The sequence below is a fragment of the Chelon labrosus genome (genome assembly GCF_963514085.1).
Source record: "Chelon labrosus genome assembly, chromosome: 15".
In the NCBI taxonomy this organism is placed as follows: domain Eukaryota; kingdom Metazoa; phylum Chordata; class Actinopteri; order Mugiliformes; family Mugilidae; genus Chelon; species Chelon labrosus.
The window spans coordinates 9,804,853-9,825,134 of NC_140348.1; the positions used below are offsets into that span (position 1 = coordinate 9,804,853).

At 40.8% G+C, this 20,282-nt stretch overlaps 1 protein-coding gene across 1 annotated transcript in view; it reads right to left on the reverse strand.

Annotated features, from left to right (window-relative positions):
- Window positions 1-16,999, reverse strand: part of LOC311500701 (RAC-gamma serine/threonine-protein kinase-like) — a 39,550-nt gene extending 22,551 nt beyond the window's left edge. Inside the window, exon 1 of the mRNA XM_084562252.1 lies at window positions 16,688-16,999. Within this exon, the coding sequence (XP_084418378.1) occupies window positions 16,688-16,733 (46 nt within the window). The 5' untranslated portion in view covers window positions 16,734-16,999. The remainder of the gene's footprint in view (window positions 1-16,687) is intronic.
- Between the last annotated feature and the right edge of the window lie 3,283 nt (window positions 17,000-20,282).

Here is a 20,282-nt window from a genome sequence, read left to right on the forward strand (position 1 = left end):
CCTCAGCACACTTTAGCGGAGAGCAAAACAGACGAAAAGCAGGAAAAGCCTTGATGACAATAAAATAAATAACTCCATAACTATGTGAGCTCACCAGCCATTTGTTAATCAACCCAAACAGGGATTTAATTTAATGCTTTGGCCGAGGCTAGAGCTGATATGCAGATGGTGCAGAGACGGGGCTGTGTGACTGGCACTCTGGGAGCTGGAGAGGTGGCGGGTGGAGGGTGTATGGAGGTAGGGAGAGGCGGGGATGAGGGTGGAGGGTAATTTCTGCTGCGTTCCAGCACATACACAGCAGCTCACCATCAGAAAGAGGTCTGGCTTTACAGCACATATAGTGAACACTGTATTCAGAGGACTGGATTAACAGAAAAGAACAAATAACACATTTACTGAGAGATGGAGTTGACCTATTTTTGTTGTTATTTTAATAACTATTTAATAACCATGAATCAATTAATTGAATATATAATTGACAGCTTAATTAGCAAATGAAAAACGATGGATGGGTTTAAGTTGAAATGACTGGCTGACAGATCTCCTCATAAACAAAGGTCAAGAAATCTCCAGACACAACAGTGTGGAGAGGGGTTTCACGTTTCTGCGTACATGAGCATTGACAGTCGATATATAAGTAAAAGCATTAATAGATTGGGTGGAGGAGGAAGCAGGACAGAGATTAGCCAAACATTAGGTACTGTTATGACAGAAGCAAGTGAGGGAAAGGTGGAGGTAACTGTGTGTGGCGCAAAGGTCACTGGTGTTAAGAAAGTGGGGAATTGTGTGTTAAGACGCTTGAAGAAGACATCTGTCTGAGAGTCTGTCCATTAGCGCTAAACTCAAGCAAGGACACAGGTTGCATGTAGCTGGACAGGACATTCATTGTCAATCTAGCTGGGCCAAAACAGTGGTGAGAAAAAAACAAGACCAACGAAAAGACAACTTTTTTTTTTTTAGACACACTCCACTGTGCATGAGTGTGTTTTCAAGAATACCGCTGTGTGCGTGACCCCGACCCCAGCAGTTCTAACTCCAGTCTGCTCAGACATCTTAAGGCGAATCCAGGCTCTACAAAGCCAATCCACTTACAGTGCATTAGTCTCATTACCACATCGGGGCTGGGCTGGTGTTAGTGTGTGCGTGAATGCTTTAAATACAGTCACCGTCACTGATGACATAAAACGGTACTGCATGGTACCTGTAAAAGCTCAGAAGGCATTTTACCACTTGCATAACAAGATAAGAATAAGTGAGGAATCAGATTTGAATTAAATTCAGACTGAAGCTGGGTTTGCATCTGGTTTAAAATTCTGGAGCAACTGTAAAAACCTATGGTTCAGTGTGTGGCACAAGCAGATGCCAAAGGAGAGGATGAGGGAAAAGAAGTCTAAGCAAGAGATTGTGCTTGAGCATGAGAGAAGCATCTATGACAGTGAGAGAGAGCCGGGACAGGGCAGGGCCGCCACAGGGCGGCCAGATTGAGAGGAAACCCATGGGAGAGTGGCCATCCCTTGGGGGCCACTAGGAGATTGCACCCAGCCAGCTGCACACAGCTAGAGCCTCCTGGTAGGCTGCACTGGATGCACACACCACACACACAAACAAACCTATGCAGACTGCCCTGGTGCCCCTCTGATCCCTCAGCTGGTACAGAAGAAGGTACTCGCATATGTACTTATATGCACTGCAACATAGTGCAGATTCACACTACTTAGAAAAGGTACGATTATTACTATATTACTATGGATTAGCACTAAACCTCTCTATGCTTTTGTAAATATTTCTCCTTTCTCCTGTATATTCTATTTCCCCTGCTCTCCTCAGCTATGCTTCGCTCTCCTGCAGTTCCACTACAGACCAGTAGATGGTGGTGGCTCCCTGGAGCATGATGGCCACTGCTGTGATGCAGACACAGAACAGGACAGTGACTGACAGACACATTACAGCCAAGATGCCTCTCATTTTAATCCCCCTCAGAGCACAGTATATATACATTTGGGCCCATGTGTTTATCTGTCTACTGGCGTAAGTACGCATAGTTCTGCATGCAGACTATCAGTGAATCTGTAAACATGTGTATGGTTATTAACAAGTGTTTGTTTATGTGTGTTGCTAAGGACAAGACGGGGTCTGTTGCTTCCTAAAACACTAAAGGATTACTGTGGTGTTAGCATATTAGCATCTTAGCTGGAGGGCTGCTGCTCAACACCACCTGTGCCAGACAGGAGGCTTTGGCTACCAAGTTGACCCCCCTGCCCTTCTCCCACCCACACATACACACATACAGTGGGTGACTGAAGGTCACTTATCTAAGGAAATTCCAACTTTCCAGCTTAGTTCATTATTACTAACAATGACCAAGACATCTTTTCTACATTTTTTCTTGTCACATTAAAACATAATTAACTTCACCCTGTTTTCGACATTTTAAATTCAAAGTCAAAGTCCAGCATGTTGGTGGTTTCTGTGGCCTGACCAATAAAAGGGATCACATCAACCCACAAAAATAACAAATTTCCTGCTTTACATATATTATTACAAATACAATACTCTATCACAAATGCCAGTACACTGCAATTTGTAGGGATCAAACACCCCAGAAAGAACTAATGGTGGACTAGCTAAGGGCAACCGTGCTTAATTTTCTGAAAAATCAGGCCAAAATATACAATTGAAGGCAGTTGTACCATCTTTAAAATTATTTTCAGACTTACAGGATATGCCAGAAAGTGAAATTCAGTATCTTTCATAGCTCAGATTACTGTGCTTCAGACTGTGGCCTTGTTTCAACACAAAGCACCAAATTTCTTCTTTGTATTCCAAAAAGAAATGTAACACCAAAGGAAAAAAATATCCAAGGAGGCTGTTGAAATTTAGAAAGTGTAAAGAGTTTTCCGCCTTAACGATTTTGTGGTGGCCCCTCTGCCCTGCTCGCCGGTTTCCTTCTCTGTGCCCTTCTGTTTGAAGAGGCCTGTCCTGTGAAGAAGGACCATTAGTGGCAGGAGACACACCTGGGCCCCAGGATGACCTCCTGTACAGTACATAAGAAAGGGTTCAAAACAAACTCCTCTCAGTGGCTTATGTTTTTGGTATTGCTACAAAAACTGTCAATTTCTTATCATCCATACACTGCAATACGGACTCCCCCAGGTGAGTCTGTTTGTATTATTTTAATTCATCATTTGTTTTTTTATAGTCTAAGAGAAGGGCTGTGACTATTTCTATCACAAAAATATGACTTGAACATAGAAAAAAGGAAGTTTATGTTCTGACATATAATATTAACTCAATTGTCTTTTATGCATTGATATTATATGCAACACTTCAATAGCCGGAACAAAGCGTCACCGTACTCAATTATATCCATCTTGATTTGTGTGGATTGCATCAATGCATCTGGTTTTGGAAACTGACAAGGCCGAAAACAGCAGCAGCGCAACGGCCTCTTCTAAACAATCATCTTAGAAAAAAACTCTCAAAAAGACAAGACTGTCTGCTAGCCAGTGCCTGGAAGGTGTTGTTGTTTCCTTATTTCCTTATTATTTAGACAAGAACTCAGTGATTACTCTATAGAGCAGACGCTAATGGTTAGTATGGCAATCAGTTTGTTATAAGATGTGTAATACAACTACATAAATAATATAAGTGCATTTCTGATTACAATGAGAAATAGCTATTGAAACCCGGAGAGAACCCACGCAGACACAGGGAGAACATGCAAACTCCACACAGAAAGGCCCCAGTCGGCCTGGATTCAAACCCAGAACCTTCTTGCTGTGAGGCATCAGTGCTAACCACCACAGCGCTGTGCCGCCTCCGCTGCTGCTCTATGTTGATAAATTGCTTGAATAAAGTTAACAACACCTTTCTAATTAGGCGTAAACTGTATAAATGTGAACTTTACTGATGAACTGTATATGTAGATAATTATTGGCACTGTTACAGTTTTATCTGAAGTTTCATTTCTAAAACAAATCATTTTTATGAGAAAATGCTAGAGTAAACATTGAAAGGTAAATTTTAGAAGTTATTATTTATAGGTAAGTTAACCAAAGGATTAATCAACTATTGAAATAATAATGGTTAGTTGCAGCCTATAAGCTCATACTGTGTCCAAATGCAGAAGGCAGATATAACATTAACCAGGTATATCTATAGTAAATCCTATCACAAATTAAATACAGCTCAGTTTAATGCTCTATTTCCCATAAATACCAAACACACACATAAAAACTAAGGCATAATGTGCTACTAACACATAATGTGCTCCTGACTGATCTGTCAGGATGTCTTCTAGCATGTCAAGAAGGTTTAAAAACAATCAAAGTTAACCAGAACAAAAAGCCCTTGCATTCAAATACCCAATAACATTAGGAATGCCATGCTGCTTGTGTTCAGAATGCAGTGGATCCAATGCGATTAGGAAAGGCACACACAGCCAATGAGCAGGCTAATCAAATTGCACTGATTGCTGGTATATTGCATCTCTGTGTTCTCTCTTTTGGACGACATTGTGTGTTGGCACCAATGATTTATTTATTTATTTATTCATTCTACATCACTGACATCTACATTAAGCAGAGTATATTTACAAAGTGCTGCATGTCCTGTCTTTAAATCAAAGCCATCTATTTTTATCTTACAGTTATTTTAAGAACAATTTGTGTAATATAGTTAACGAATTGAAGGATGCCTAAAAAAAAATTATGCTGTTTAAATATAAATATTCAGTAATACTATACATTAATAATTACACACCAGAGAGCATTGCTTTGAGGTTCCCAATTTAAATCTAACATTCATATTCAAATTCATATTCAGTTCTATTTCCTCATTGGATGTAAAACCAGCCAATCAGGAAGGTAGAGTAACGCAGCTGGACCAATCAGTCATTAAGAATAGCTGTCATCAGAAAAAGAAGGGCAGGGTCAGGACACAGCTGTCTTAACTATTGCCTACAACATCCAGGCAACAAGGGGCGTGGGTGTGTTTGTGTGTGTGTGTGTGGGTGTGTGCGCGCGTGTGTGTGGTGGTTGTTGAGCCAAGCCCTATCCAGTTGAGCAGTGGTGAACAGGTGCAAAGCTTTGTGGATGGATGGGGGTGTGTGTGTGTGTGTGCGTGCGTGTGTGTGAGAGTTACCATTATTCCAGAGTGGTTGGCTCTGTATTATTAATTCAGAAATGCTGGGCTGGGGCTGTGGGCGGCAGCTGGCGTTACATGTGCATGTGTGTGTTTGTGTGGACAACATAAGACCCCCCTGGTCTTTTGTGAAGGCCCTGCACTTTCCTAGAGCGCCTGAGAAGCTCTGAGTTGTCTGTCTGTAAACTTATACGCATGCAAAGCTCACACACGGCATACTCTGTAAACACACACATGCACATACACTACAACACAATAGCGTAGCCCAGTAGGCAGGAGTAAACAATCAAGTACTATACCCCAAGTATTGTCAAGAGCACCACCCCCACCCCAAACTCCCCCTCCCGCACACACACCAGCCCAGCCGCACCTCATTCAAAGGCTCCATTCATGTGTTGCACTGAGGGGCCGACACTAAGTGGTCTCCACCTCACTAACTGCTGCTCCCTGCTCTCCCCTCTGTCCTGCCTGGCTACCTGTCTGTCTCTCCACCTGCCCCACTGTATGCCCATCTGGCCATCAGGGTGCATTCATACTGGGTACATCTTGTTGACTCATTCTTTGGATCATTTTCTCCTTCATTTTTGTTTGCACAAACGCACAAGACTGTTTAATCTGTTCTTAATATAATTGATTATGTATACTCATTGCCAGTTCATTAGTTCACACTAGTGAACGGTCCTGCTCTAAATTAGCTTTGTGAAGGTTACGGTATTAAGCATTTGTTTAAAATAACTCACAGAGCTGTTGATTCAACTATGTTTTTTATTTTGGAGGCTACTGATTGTAGTACTATTGAATTATATCGCGCTATACTGACACATGTTCCTATTATTTTGACAACCCCATTTTAGTGAACAGAAACACTTTTGTTTTTAATTCATTACAGTCTAACAGCACCACAAACTACATCCTCCAGAATGGTCATACAGTTGAATTACCACCTTTGTTTGTGCCGTTTCAACATAAACTGCACTGTAACAAAAGGATTTAGTGCAGGACTGTCATATGAGAATACAGTCGTCTTTACATGGTGTTCCCAATTAACTGGCAGGTCAGTGACAGTTCCCTGTGGAAGGACACATTGTTGTATATAGTTCAGTTTTATGGATATAAGGAAACATGATGGACTGCAGTTAAACAAGCTTGTAAAACGCAACATTACAAAATGTCTCAAAACACAGCCATATCCAATTTCTGTTAAATTAGTCATACTCTAATTGTATGCCATGCATAAGTGCAAAAGTTACAAAAGTTACAGAGACTGTCATCAGATTTGTATTGGCTGATCTGCTGCTAAAAAATCCTGACGTCTCACAAGGACACTGTTCAATAAAAGGGCTACTTGTTAGCCCATGTGACTTCCCGTTTAGTTGTAATCAGACAGATTAACTTCATGAACTACTGTAGAGTTTGGACAAGCAAATCACAGTGTGATTGCAATTAATGAGTGCTTGCCCCTCTGTCACACTCTGATGTGACATGCAGCTCTATATGTCAGTTCATCTCAGGCAAACACTTCTCTCTCCTTCCCTGAGAGCTGGTGTTTGTCATGGTGTAACGTCTGTCTGTCTAAGAGGCTGTTTTTGACAACATGTCCACCTCAGCTGGTAGGCATCAGGCACTTGAGGCTCTGAGACAGTTCAAAAGAAACAAAGGCGACTCTATATGCTATTTATGTTGTATGGAAAAAAATCTTATTTTAAAGAGAAGTATTATATGAAAACAATCTTTCATTTAACACTCAGCATTTGTACTGAGCCTGAAGTCTGTTACTTGAATTTTAAAGTCTGGACCAAAGCATGTAACAAACTTTTTACCTTTTAAGAGCACCAGAAACAGCTCAGTATTGTCAGATAAACTCATTGTATCAATTATAACAATAAAAAACCAACATTCACCGATGATGAAAACAGACGATATATACTGGAGCCATGATGGATTCTTTATCCCCGGTGCTTAGTACTACAAAGCATGCAAAGGTGACTTAAAAGTCTCCTGAACTACCAGCTTGAAATAAGTGAGTTTTTAAATATAAATGTGTGTATTTCCATCATCTTTATCAAGGTTATTTTCACGTTGCCCTTCAAAAATAATAATAAAAGATCACAAAAACATACTTAGGCACCCAAGGTAATACATACATAAACATCTTCTTAAGAAGCAAAGAAGTGTCCCCTTCTTTTCCATTGTTTGATTAAATACTGAGGAATATATGTGAACTTGCCTCTCTAGTCCTGCAAGATATTTAATGAGCAGGCCATTTCCCAAGACTATTCAAACTCAAGATATTGTGTAGAAACACTCAAACCACGGAGCAATATGTGAATATGGCAGATGTTCATCCCCTTTTCTTCTCTGGTCTCCCCCTCCACCTCCTCTCATACAGCAGTCTGCTGTTGAACCTCATGTTCCAGCCGCTATGCTGTGAGACATCTGCACCTCACTCGCTGTTTCTTTCTTTCTTTCCCGTCTCATCTTTCCTTTCTATGTACACACACTCAAAGAGAGAATTCTTTGCTTGATGACAGATGGCAAGTCAACAATTGTACAGCGTCAGTCTCTCAAAACATAGACACACACACACACGCCACATGCACATGCAAACACAGAAACAAACACCACCTCCTTGTCCTCCTGTCCCTTTGTGCCCACTCCCCTGTCAGATGCTTTGATTTGTTTCTTACAGCTGAGTGTATGCATAGTGTGTGTGTGTGTGTGTGTGTGTCCCTCTTTACCTTGGTATATTAAGCACTAGTTTAATGAGAGCATAGTGAGGACCGGGCCCCAGCCAGCGGACCATATGGGGGCCATTTAGCCCCCTCAGAACACTGAGCCAAGCCTCGCTGACATGATTACTACTGCCGTCCGCTGCTCTACACTCGTGTCAGATTGGAAATGGGGAATTTTATCATGGCCGGCTAATTAATGACTGGAGACTGGCAACCAGAGACAGAGGAGGCTGAGATTTTGTCACTGTTAGGTCTCTTCCTCCTCTCTGTTTTTATCCTGGCTTTCCTGGAAATCATCATTAATCACATTTTATGCATCCAAGTGCATTGTGTGTACTGTACACACTGTTCTCACTGTGTGAATGCATGCATTTATTCAAGGCTCACATTTTCAGAGTGTCTGTATGGCATAGCAGACTGAAGCTTGTGGCTTAGTTAATCCTGTCAGAGACAGATTACAGGTGGGAAGATATAAATAGACCAACAGTCCCCTTAACCTCACTACTGTGACATTAGCATGCAGCTCAACTATTAAGTCAGACATAACAGGAGCATCCTCAGCTGAAGGAAGTATATAACAGTCGTGAATTTATCCATATGACCAAAATGACTAGTGGCAAGTTTTTAATCTTTACCTCACATCTGAGAACCAGCAATGCCTGTAGTACACACACATACATACATTTCTTCAGGAATTACACAGTTTTGCAGTATGTAATATCAAGGCTACAGTGGAACTGTATGTTAGCTGACATATTAATCATAATATGTTAAGCGCAATGTAGAAGATGATAACAGGCAGTAGTTTGTATAGTATACTCTGTTTCACGTTAAAAATCCTTTTCAAGAGAAGCCGACAACATGAAACAACAAACTCCCCAGTATACATCAAAGTTGAGAAGGCTTCACCTTCAACCAATCATACAGTATGTGCTTGTTTCACTGGTTAACTCTAAACAGATGAGTTCTGCAACTATGTCAAAAAACACAGCAAAGATTAGAAAGCAGCAACACCAACAATGTAGCTGAGTACGCTGTAGCTTTTGTGGCTCAGTGTGAGCACAGCATAAGAGGCCTTTCTCAGACAAACTCAGAAGTGTTGGTATGTCCTTGTTCCACACACCACAGAACTTACTAACAACTCTCTTCACCTTGGTTCAGTTCAACAATAAACAAAGTGGGTTCCCTGTGTCTTTATCTACAAGTCATCAGATTAGGTAATCAATTCAGAAACTCTGAATTTCTTTTTTTAATAGTTTCTGCCGCATTAAACAGCTGCTGACTTCCTGGTGTCAACATGAATTTCTGTCAGAGGTACTGCTTTATGGAGCTAATGCTTTACAAATAAGAGCTTTGTGCTACAGCACCAGAGTTTAGAGGAGATACAACAAAGATGTAACTGATGTGAATGAACTGTTACAGTAATGGCAGTCATTTTTTCCAACTCTGGTAAGCATCAGGTAACCTATACCCTGAAAGACCTGTTTAAGACATACTATCAGACTGTGCCGTTTCATTATTTAATAAGATGCCAAGTTCTGGGTTTGTTTGATTATCTCTTGTACTGGAGAATCAGCTGTTTGTAATTGTATTTCCAATTACAAACAGCAGTGTGCTTCCAATATATTGTACATCGTATTATTTAATATCTATTGAACTGAAAATCATGTTTTAACATAATTATTCTAGTAGGATCAATGTTAAAACGGCCCAAGAAGTATGAACAAGTGGCACACTCTTCACACTCTGGGGCCCCTCTCCTGCCAGCTAACACTTACACTAGCTGTTAACTACTAGGCACTAATCTGTTGGCCTAAATCAGCCAAACCAACCCCCACTCTACTCTAACCTGCCTCCTCTAATCAGCCAAAGCCGACTCCAACCAGCCCACAATACCTCAAGATGTTAAACTACACACGAGCCCTTTGGTCTAATCTCTGTGTTTGCACATTTAAACTGATTCTGGCTCCTGCTTAAACTCAAGGTGCTGTTTTTGTTTAAGGACAGAGCGGCTGCTGTCAATAAATCACAACACAACACTACAAAAACAAACAACAGGTGTCCAAGTAGAAGTGGACAAAAGACTATTTAATGAGAAGTACGATGTAATGAGAAGTGTAATTTAGGATTCATAGAAACGTATAGGTTTTGTTTTTAAACAGCATCCCCTTAATAATGTGACTATTCAGAAAGTATTTGCAAAAATGTATATACAAAAAGTGAGCTAGTTCAGTGCTAGTTAGATAATATACCAATGTTTATAGAAATCCATGTTAAATCATCTGTTTGTTGTTGTATTTGTGTTATAACAGTGAAAAGGTCTAACAAGCTTCATTTAAATGATGATTTACAGTACATTAATATATTGCCCAAAGAACACGAAGCATGATTTTGTTACAAACTGCAATAACATCATCCTCTGCTATTTGATTAATTATTCCTAGCAGATGACATACAATATGTTTGGCTGAGACTCCGCTTCTGATCACACTCATTACTAATCAAGCAACAGGTGTTCTGATGTATAGTGTGTGAATACGTTTGAATAAAGGAACATTTTGGCAATTGAAATTTTGAATTCTGGATTTTAACAGGGCTTTATACATTGTGTTGTTAATAGATAACATTTTATATTAATGACAATGTTGCACATGCGTAAATGTATGTACATCCAACCACACTGTGATCAAATGTTTGAGGGTAAGCAGTTTGATGATCCTGAGCTGCAAACTAATCCCATTACTCAACCTCTACTCCCTTCAATCCCCCCCGCTTCCTCTATCCAAGTTCTCCATCTGCAGTGATCAGCACTCCATTCATTGATCCATTCATTCATTTATTCAAGACTGCCTCTCTCCATATTAGTCCATTCACACACCCATCCATTATTCCATCTCTGTTTGCATTGCTTTTACAAGGTTGCTCTCCTCACAGCTGATCTTACTGACTGAGTTTACAGAGTTTCACTGCCGCAGGCTATTTAGCTACAGAACAGGACAAAGTTATTCGAGATAATGTTGAGGCAAAGTAGTGCCAACACAGTAATGATGCATAGTGGAAACATTATTATATCTCCACAAGAGCCTATTGCTGACTGTCTCCTAAACTAAAACACAAGGATAGAGAGAAGATAGCTCAACATTTCTTAAATGATAGACTGCTCACTGCTGTTTACTTTTGTGCATTGCGACATCTTTTTCTCTTGCAGTATAAATTTATGACAATTTTTGCTTCATGTGTGCACTTTCATATTCCTACCCGGTGCAAGTTTTGGACACAAAGGTGACACACTGCCTGTCTGGGTGTGTTACCCATCTGCCTTTCATTTCGGTGTCTATACCCGCCAGTTGCAGGTCTCTTCAGTTGGCAAGTCATCTGCCTCTGTTCTATGGAGGCTGTATCTGTCACAAACTATCTGTCTCTCTGCCCATCTTTCCTGTGCTGTTTGTCTGTAGGCTCTGCAGACTGGTCTGTCTGTGCTGTGCTGTGCTGTCAGTCTGTCTGACTGTCTGGCTGACTGCCATTCTCTGCAGTGTAGAGTGAGTCATTCTTAGGACAATGGAGACCGTTTGTAAAGCCACACTGGAGCGTACACTTCCTCCGGATGTGCAAGAGGATGCCATTCATAACAAAGCCTGCACTGTCTGCATGTCTGCTACTGCCCTGTATATGCATGTGAGTTTGAGAAACAGAGGGGACTGAAAGAGGAGCACAGCAAGATGGTCAGTGAGGAAAAAAGAGTAATAAAACGGAAGAGGAGAGGATGGGAGAGGAGAGGAGAGGAGAGGAGAGGAGAGAAAAGGAGAGGAGAGGAGAAGAGAGGAAAGGAGAGGAAAGGAGAGGAGAAGGGCGACACAGCAGACAGTGGCGGCGGCTGGTGATTGATATCAGAGATCTGGCACTGCCACCTGATCCAGCCAGCCAGCCAGCCTCCAGCAACACTGAACTCACTGAACTCACTCAGCCAAGATGGCCGCCTCACTGCACTGCACCCAATGAACTCCACAGCAGTCTAAGGTATACAGTACAGCACATACAGTTCCCAAGGGGATTAAATTGTTGAGATAGCGTTCAAAGAAATATGTGTAAAAAAAAAATGAAAAAAGGACAGGCGTGATGCTTCCCATTTCATCACGATGCCTCATAACATCATGGCAAGAAGCAGACAGGTTGGGAGGTTTGGCGACATTGACAGACTTTCAAAAAGTGAGACACTGAATATCTCACAGTCACTTTTTGACTGTCTCCATACCGAGAGGGCCCATAGTGTGAGAATTCTGCATAATATGAATGTGATTTGCAAACAAAAAAAGTCAAAATATGGGCAGAAAGAGCAGAACACATCTAAAGATAAGACAAGTACTGCAGTGAAAGTATGGGATGTAGAAATGGTATTTAACACTCGTATTATGTCAATGTGAATAACACACAAGACCCTATTAACTTTTAACACTGTATAAGTAATCAATAACAACAATCTCCACTTAAAAATTGGAGATTGCCAGAAGAGAAATTCTCCAACTTCCTGCTGTGCCAGTTCTTATATTATCAAGGTGATGATAATAGTCATAGTCTTTGCTTATGGTAGTAGATACGCAGTTGATTATCTTCCTGTACAAAGAGGGCTTTATAAATCATTTTAAACCTTTATCAAGGAAATGCACAATACATTCCCCATTTAACTAAACCCTAATCCTACCTTATGTTTGTAATATCTATAAAAGTCTAAACAGGAAATACAATGTTGTACACTGCTTTGAAATGGCTGAGTAAAATTTTAAATGATCAAGAAAACCTTAGTTGTAATATCTGTGCAGTTCAAGAAAGAAACACTTACATCTACAGTATTTTAATAAACTGAACTGCAGGGTATATAAAGACAATCAATTATCAAAGCTTTGTGACTTTACTATAAACTTGGGAAACATGTGGAAACCAATGAGACTGAAAGACAACTGCAAATGGAAGTATGTACAGTATCCTCTTGATGCAAGGAGACAAGGAATCATTGATCTTAAGACGACCTCAGAACAAGTCTATAACAAGACACCGACCGTTGACATAACTGCATCTCATTTGATCAACAGCCATGCAAAAAACACTTGTGGAGGACAGACAGAGCGTCAAATAAAAGATCATGCTATTCTCCCCATCTCTCTCCTTCAGTGTCTCCTTCCTCCTGGCCATCTGTTATGCTGACTGCTGTGTGGGCTGATCTAGTGGAGGTAACAGTATCCACAACTACAGTGGCTGACTGTGACCTCTGTGGCCTCACATGGGTTGACCGAAGGTAAAGTCCTAGCTTTTGCGGAAATGAAAGGCTATACTTCAGATTTAGATTTTCACCCCCTTCCACAGCCAAACCTGCATCTTTCCACCTGATTCTCCATCGCTCTCAAAGTATCTAAGAAAATAATACGTTCTCAAATTACTTTTGCTTACTTGTAAATCTTGTGCTGCACTGTGTGAAAGATCATGGGATTATCCACTATTTATTATTTCAAAGGATCAAGAAGTGATGCAGCCAAAACGCACTCTCCACTCTGATTCAATGAAAGGGGGAAGGAAATCATCAACACTCTACTGACTAAGTGAGCACTGAAAGGCTCGGTCATCTGAGGACACACTGTGCATTTTGTAGAGGTGTTCCTGACGATCATGAACTGGTGGTGAGGTTTGCCTTTACATTCAGTCATTTTTCTGTTTTCTGCTTGTATTATCTGTTAGGACTTTGTGATTAATGTCTTGTGGGACAGATAAAGGATTATCTTATTTTAATTTTGAGCAACTTTTCAAAGTAAAAATTAAAGAAAGAAAGAATGGAAGGACTTAAAAAACAAACATAACACTTTGATATTATTACAGTACATTTACAGTAGCAGTTATTTTGAACGGTTTGTGGCTTTTCCCAACAAAACCTACTGAGCACTCCCATGAGGAAGGAGTCATCCCCATTCATCAGTACTTTTTGCTATGAAGGGGAAACACTTTCATTCTTTGAATCTATCAGTCACTTAACTTTATGACCAAACCCACTGGTCAGACTATAAAAGACAAAGCAAAAAATAGACATACTAAAGCAATGAAAAGCAACCTTCTTATGAAATTCTTTTCGTCGTCATCATTTACATATTCTGGTCAAACGACTGAAGATAAACTCCTGCAATGAGATTTAAACCAACAGACACATACACTCTTGAAACTTTCCAGTTCATTAGGTACACTAGTGAAAACTAAGCCATTTAAATACAACAGTACTAAATGCACTAAATCCCCCTTCATGTTACAATGATTAGTTTATTTTGAAACAGTGTAAGCAAGGTGGTAATTCAACTGTAGGATCATTTGGAAAAGGTAACTGGGGTCCTCTTAAACTGTACTGAATTAAACACAATAGTGTTTCTGTTATTTTTCCTAGCAAGTGTTTCTGTTATTTTTCCTAGCCCACTGACTAAAATGGGGTTGACAGTACAGTACAACAAACCACAGCCTTGAAAATGAAAACACTGTTGCATCAACAGCTCTCTCAGTTATTTTAGACAAATGTTAAATACCATGAAGCTAAGATTTAGTGCAGGATTGCTATATTGGAATGCATACATTTTCACTAGTCTAATGAACTGGCAAATAAGTAAATCTCTGCACATCAATAGCCTCATCAAAGTGTCACTGTCACTTTATACCTAAACCATGTATAAGCTCATAAACAGCCAGACCATCGGTCCACCAAGATAAGTTTAAATAACATAAGATAACATTTTTTGCACAAGTGAAATAGAGGAATTACATATTTCCTGTTATAACTATGTAAATTACTATTCAGCAACAAAGTTTCAGAGCATTCAGCACATTGTGTAGTAACCAGCTATTGTAGACCAAAATATAACACATTCATTTAAAACAATTCACTACTAAACCCAAAACATAAACATTTTAACAAGCAGTTACCAAGACCAAATAACTAACATGTAAAGAAAAACCAAATTACTCTGTCAAACAACACTTACAAACCTAGCTGTTAGTTAGGTAATCTGACTTAATAAAATAAACAGGTTTCTCATGATTGATTTAATAAAAAGCCTTCCTGTGAGACGTGTTACACAGTTTCTCTTTCTTATTTTCCCATCGATTTCCAATGCTCTATCGTCCTAATCCTGCTTCTGTTCAGTCTTTTAGTCTTTCTGTTTGTGTCACCATCTTCACATAACTCAATTCACAACAAAACAATGCACATTATTTGGTAGACCAGTTAGAAAGTAGAGGGTCTTCCAGACAGTCAAAACATGACTAAATGCAGTCTTATTAGCACAAAAGCTTTTGGGGTTTCACTATATTTCTTGGTCTCTCTGGCTCTTTCATTTGAGTAAAAAGCCATCTAATGACTAAGACTGCAGTCTTTGCGGTATCACGACCTGGACAGTGAGTCAGCACCCTAACCCTGCTTCTCTCCACATACGCAAACACAGACAAAGATTTAGCATATGATGCAGACAAACATTCATGTTCCTGACACAAACAAACACCCCTCCTTCCCTCCCTAACCTCCAGCTTTCTCTCATACTGACGAATACTGGTATTGCTGCGTCGTGACTGGGGGCGATGTGTTCCTCTTAATATGCACAGACTGTCTGAGGATCACACTGGCACGCTGGCACACATAGACAAAGATTCTCCCTCTTCTTCAGTAATTCAGACCGTGTACTGTATTTGTGTATGTGTGTCTGACTCCATGCACTCTGCGTAGTAAGGAGCACTCCATCGTCCAGCATGTCCTCCTGCTGTGCAGTAGCTCTAGCCTACATTACCCAGAAACCTGCTGTCTGTTATGTATGCATGTCACTTCCTGTTCAACAGTTTTTGTTACACATTCCTAGACACCATCACAGTCAAGAGGAGGATGATCATTGGCCTAAAAGTCTGGAAATCCCCCCTGCTCCAACCCTGAAGCTCTGTCTCTAAAACACACACACATTTGCATACACTTACTCAGCATCAGTCGGCACACACCCCAGGAAATTGAGGTTTGTGTATGTTGTGTCCACCACTCAATGATGTGACCATCACAGAGCTAGTGTACTGTATATAACGTTTAGGCAGTTCAGTTTGGTTTTGTTACAAATGACTTTTCACCTGTTGCAACAGCCACACATATAGCCCAGAACAGGGAAGTGCTATTTTTGCTACATGCTATTGCAAGATTTTCCCTATTTCTCATTCATTCAGTTGTAAACAGGATGTGTTGTCAGTACACCCCCCTCGACTTTATCCCAACCCCATGTCATATGACTCTTGATGACACCACTCAGGATTTTCTACAACCTTAAGACATAACTTTGTTGAATAATACCCAAGAGACAGAACTAACTTCATTTCACAAACTAACTGACATACTGACATGACAACAAACTAGGCAGCAGCAGTGTAACGAGGCCATGTTAGATGTTATTAACTGCACTCACACTTGTACATACATATAAATGCACATACCCATGCACACATTGCTTTTTCAGACACAGCCTGATTAAAGCACATAGAGGCTCATCAAACAAACAGCCATCAAGCCAAGCTTATAATAAAAATACATACATCCCTGTGGGGCACACACACACACACACACATATACACTGCTTGATAATCAGACATCCATGTGATCCCTTACACACACTCAATCGCAAACACTCACATCCTCACACCGGCACATGTGGACAGGCACGACCAGGCCCTCAGTCTAGACAAGAGGCAGAGAAGAAGAGGAGAGAAGATAGAGGCACGGAAGACCAGAATAGAAGTAGAGAGGTACTGGATGTACTTACCCCGTTTCTGGAGCCATCCCTCTCTAACGATGGTGACATCGCTCATGGTTCCTTCACGCCGAGTCTGATGCCGCTACACGCCTGCTCCACAGAGAGAGAGAGGGAGGAGGGGAGGAGAGGAGGAGAGGAGAGAAAGAGAGGGAGAGGAGGAGAGGAGGGGGGGCCGGCTCTCCCAGCCTCCGCGTCACTCTCCCTCCCTTCCTTTCCCGTTCACCCTCTCGTTCGCGCAGTCTCTCTCTCTCAGACACACACACAAACACGCGGTGTGTATGTCTATGTGTGTGTGTCGTTTTGCTTCCTGTTGTGGCTTATCTCCCTGCCTCCCTCCCTTCTTCTTCTTCTTCTTCTCCCCCTCCTCCTCCACCTCCTCCTCCTCCTCTCTCGTTCCCTCTCCAGACCTTCCTCCTCACCAGCAGTGACTCAGCCTGGAAGGAAGTGAAAGGAGGAAAAAAAAACAATAAAGAAAAAAGAAGGCATGGATTTATTTCTCCTCCTCTGCAGGTCCCTCTGTCCCCTCGTCCCTCCAAAATCTTTTCACAGATTCTGACAAGACAAACAACTAGTTATTGTGAGGACAAATGCTTCCTCCACCTAATCATACACCCAGTTCCTCTTTTTTATCACTCTCTCTGATAAACAGGATGAATTATTGCAGAGCTCCTGATGACGAAAAAACTGACCTTGATTGCCAAATCAGTATCTCCTAGCTCTACTATTCATTCATTCATATATACAGAGCGTTTGCTCAGGTTAGCAGGTTGTGCCAAGTACAAAAGCAAATCTACCTTTCTGCGTTCGATGTATTTCTGGTTGTCAAATTACTTTGTGTGTGTGTGTGGGTGTGTGTGTGTGTGTGTGTGTGTGTGTGTGTGTGTAGGCGGATTTGTCTGTCTGTATGTGGGAGGTGGGAGAGCATCTCAGGACTGTGGAGTAGGGCTTGGTTATAAATAGCAACAACGGCAGTTAGGGATGCTCTCACAGTCTCTTTCTCTCTGCAAATCTCTGCACCTCTCTGTCGTCTCACTCCTGTTCTCCCTCCCCGCTCTCCCTCTGCATAACTGCTGTGTTCACCTCAAATGCACCGTACTACACTGTATTACACAACGCGCAACAACACTACGCTGCTCAGCTTGAATGGAGATCAGCACTATGGAGGGTAGCCTAGTAGTCGTAGCTATCTAGCAGGAAATCAGTATTCAGATCAGCCACTGTCTGCACTGCTGCAGACAGTTGGAAGGACTGCAGCGTCAGAGCCAAGGCTGGCACAGACGCACACACCCAAGTAGGTGACATAGAGCTTTTTTCATGTTGAGGCAGCAAAATCGTGACCAATCGGAAATCAGGTAAAAAAAAATACAAGATACGCTGCAAAGCTCATCTCAGGCTTTAAATCAATTTCCAGTTTGATATCAGTATCATCATAGTTTTCAAAAGGATGGTCACAATTACAGCAATTACATCTAGTTACTGAATAAGATGTGTGCAGATTTTGTAAATTGTAAGTTTGAAAATGATCTTATTCGACAGAATTACTTGTATTAGGAACATTTAGTTCTGGCCTGTTTTGCACTGGCATATTTAGACTACAAGTTTAATTTCAAAGAGGATACACACAAACTTGCCAAAACATTACAAACCTTTACCCAGCCATTATCACTATGTGTGGTAATGGCTGGGTATATTTGTGAAGCTACTGATGGTATATCTAAAACAAAGCTATAACAAAGACTTGTCAGAGTCCAGTTGTTATTGTCCAAAATATTTCTAAAACGGCTACAAAACAACAAAACTAATAATGGCTAACCAAACTAAATTTACCATTTTATTTATGGATTATTTTTCTTGCAGCTGCTTGTATTCAGACCACGTGTTTTGTAGGAATCTTGTACGAAATCATGTTTATTTAGTCACGTTAGTGTTTAAAAAGGGCTATCAAATTCGCCCTACTAGTAACTTTGAAAGAAAATCTAGTAATTACATCCAAGGGGATCAGATTCTTTTGATAGACACCATACAATACTGTATTAAGCCTCAACATTTAAGTGTTATTCAATGACGCTTCAGTTAGCTTTAACCTTAATCTGGATGAGCATAGCCTGGACTGAACTAAGTGGAGGAGGAGAGGACAGGAGAGGACAGGACAGGAGAGGAGAGGAGAGGAGAGGAGAGGAGAGGAGCAGAATGTCCAGACAGTGGCAACCCCTTGTCACCAGGGTGGCTGTTGCTATGGTGATATGCACTGGCCTGATGTGCCAGCCTTGCCAGGGGAAGCACCTGCCAGACAACATTTATTTCATAACACTTCATTCAAGGGGCAAGAACAATGGTAACAATAGGGAGAAGGTGAGAAAAGAAATACAAAATGACAGGAGATAGAGACACGGACAGAAAGAGAGAGAGAATGATGGGGAGAAGTTGAATGAATGACAGGTTCTGGAGAGTTAACTATTTAACCAATATCAATAAGTTTACCTTATCATTACCATTATTTCCATCATCATAGAAATGAATTAATTCAGTGGATAAATTCACCCACAATTAACCCAGAATTCAAAGGTGAACTATTAAGAGCTGTAGGATGTTTTCTCAATTTATCTTTAGTGTCATGCTTACGTTGAAGAGGTGATCCAACTGTGAGTCAGTAACATTGTCTATGGGAAACATTAATGGGACGTTTACGTCTAGAACTAAGGAAAAAAATAAATCACACATTTAGCAGCTCTATAAAAAAATGACCCGTGGAAAAAAACTAATACGAGTAAATGACAGCCATGACGCACACTAAGCATGACCGCGTCTATATTTACATTCAGAAGCTATTGCTGAACTGCTCAACCTATCCTCACAAACTAGTGAGAAATAACTTCTATATCATGTAATTTTGGCCTTAGATGACTTTCATCCACGATGCTTCAGAACCCATCAACTTCCAACCAGTGTCCAGAATAAATGCTATATAGGAAGTATTATTTAGGAATATACCAATAAATTAATTCTTTTGAGTTTGCATTTTCACAATTTTTGGAAAAACTGCTGTAAGAGTGAGGACATGAAATATTAGATTTTTCCTGAAAGATAAACCTCAGCAAGATGATATATAATAAGCTATAATATGCAAAAGTATTGGTGTTCGTATTATGACATATCTTGTTCAGAAAAGACAACACAACAGTATAATATTAGTCGTTACAGCCGGCTACTATTCCTAGGAAAATCTGCAGCTCAAAAGGAGAGGATGTTCTTAACACCCTCTTGTCAGGACAGCACACCTCACCTTATCTCATCTTGCTTCACCCCTCCTCACCTCAAACTGTGGCTTGTGACATCAGCAGCCATGATCCACTTTCTAAAATGAAAGGCAGCCTTCAAGTGTTACACTGTGTTAACACAGGCTGCGCCTCAGCCGCGTTTCATTTTATTTTTTTAACTCTCCATCTGAAGCACGCATGTTTGAATAAACGCTCTTGTATTTTAATCCATTTGGCGATCTATGGTTAGGCATCGTGTCAGATTTTGTCTATGTTAATACATTGGTGGTGAGCGCTGCCAGCACAGGTAATCACACTGTAGTGCTACCTGTATCCTGTGTATCCAC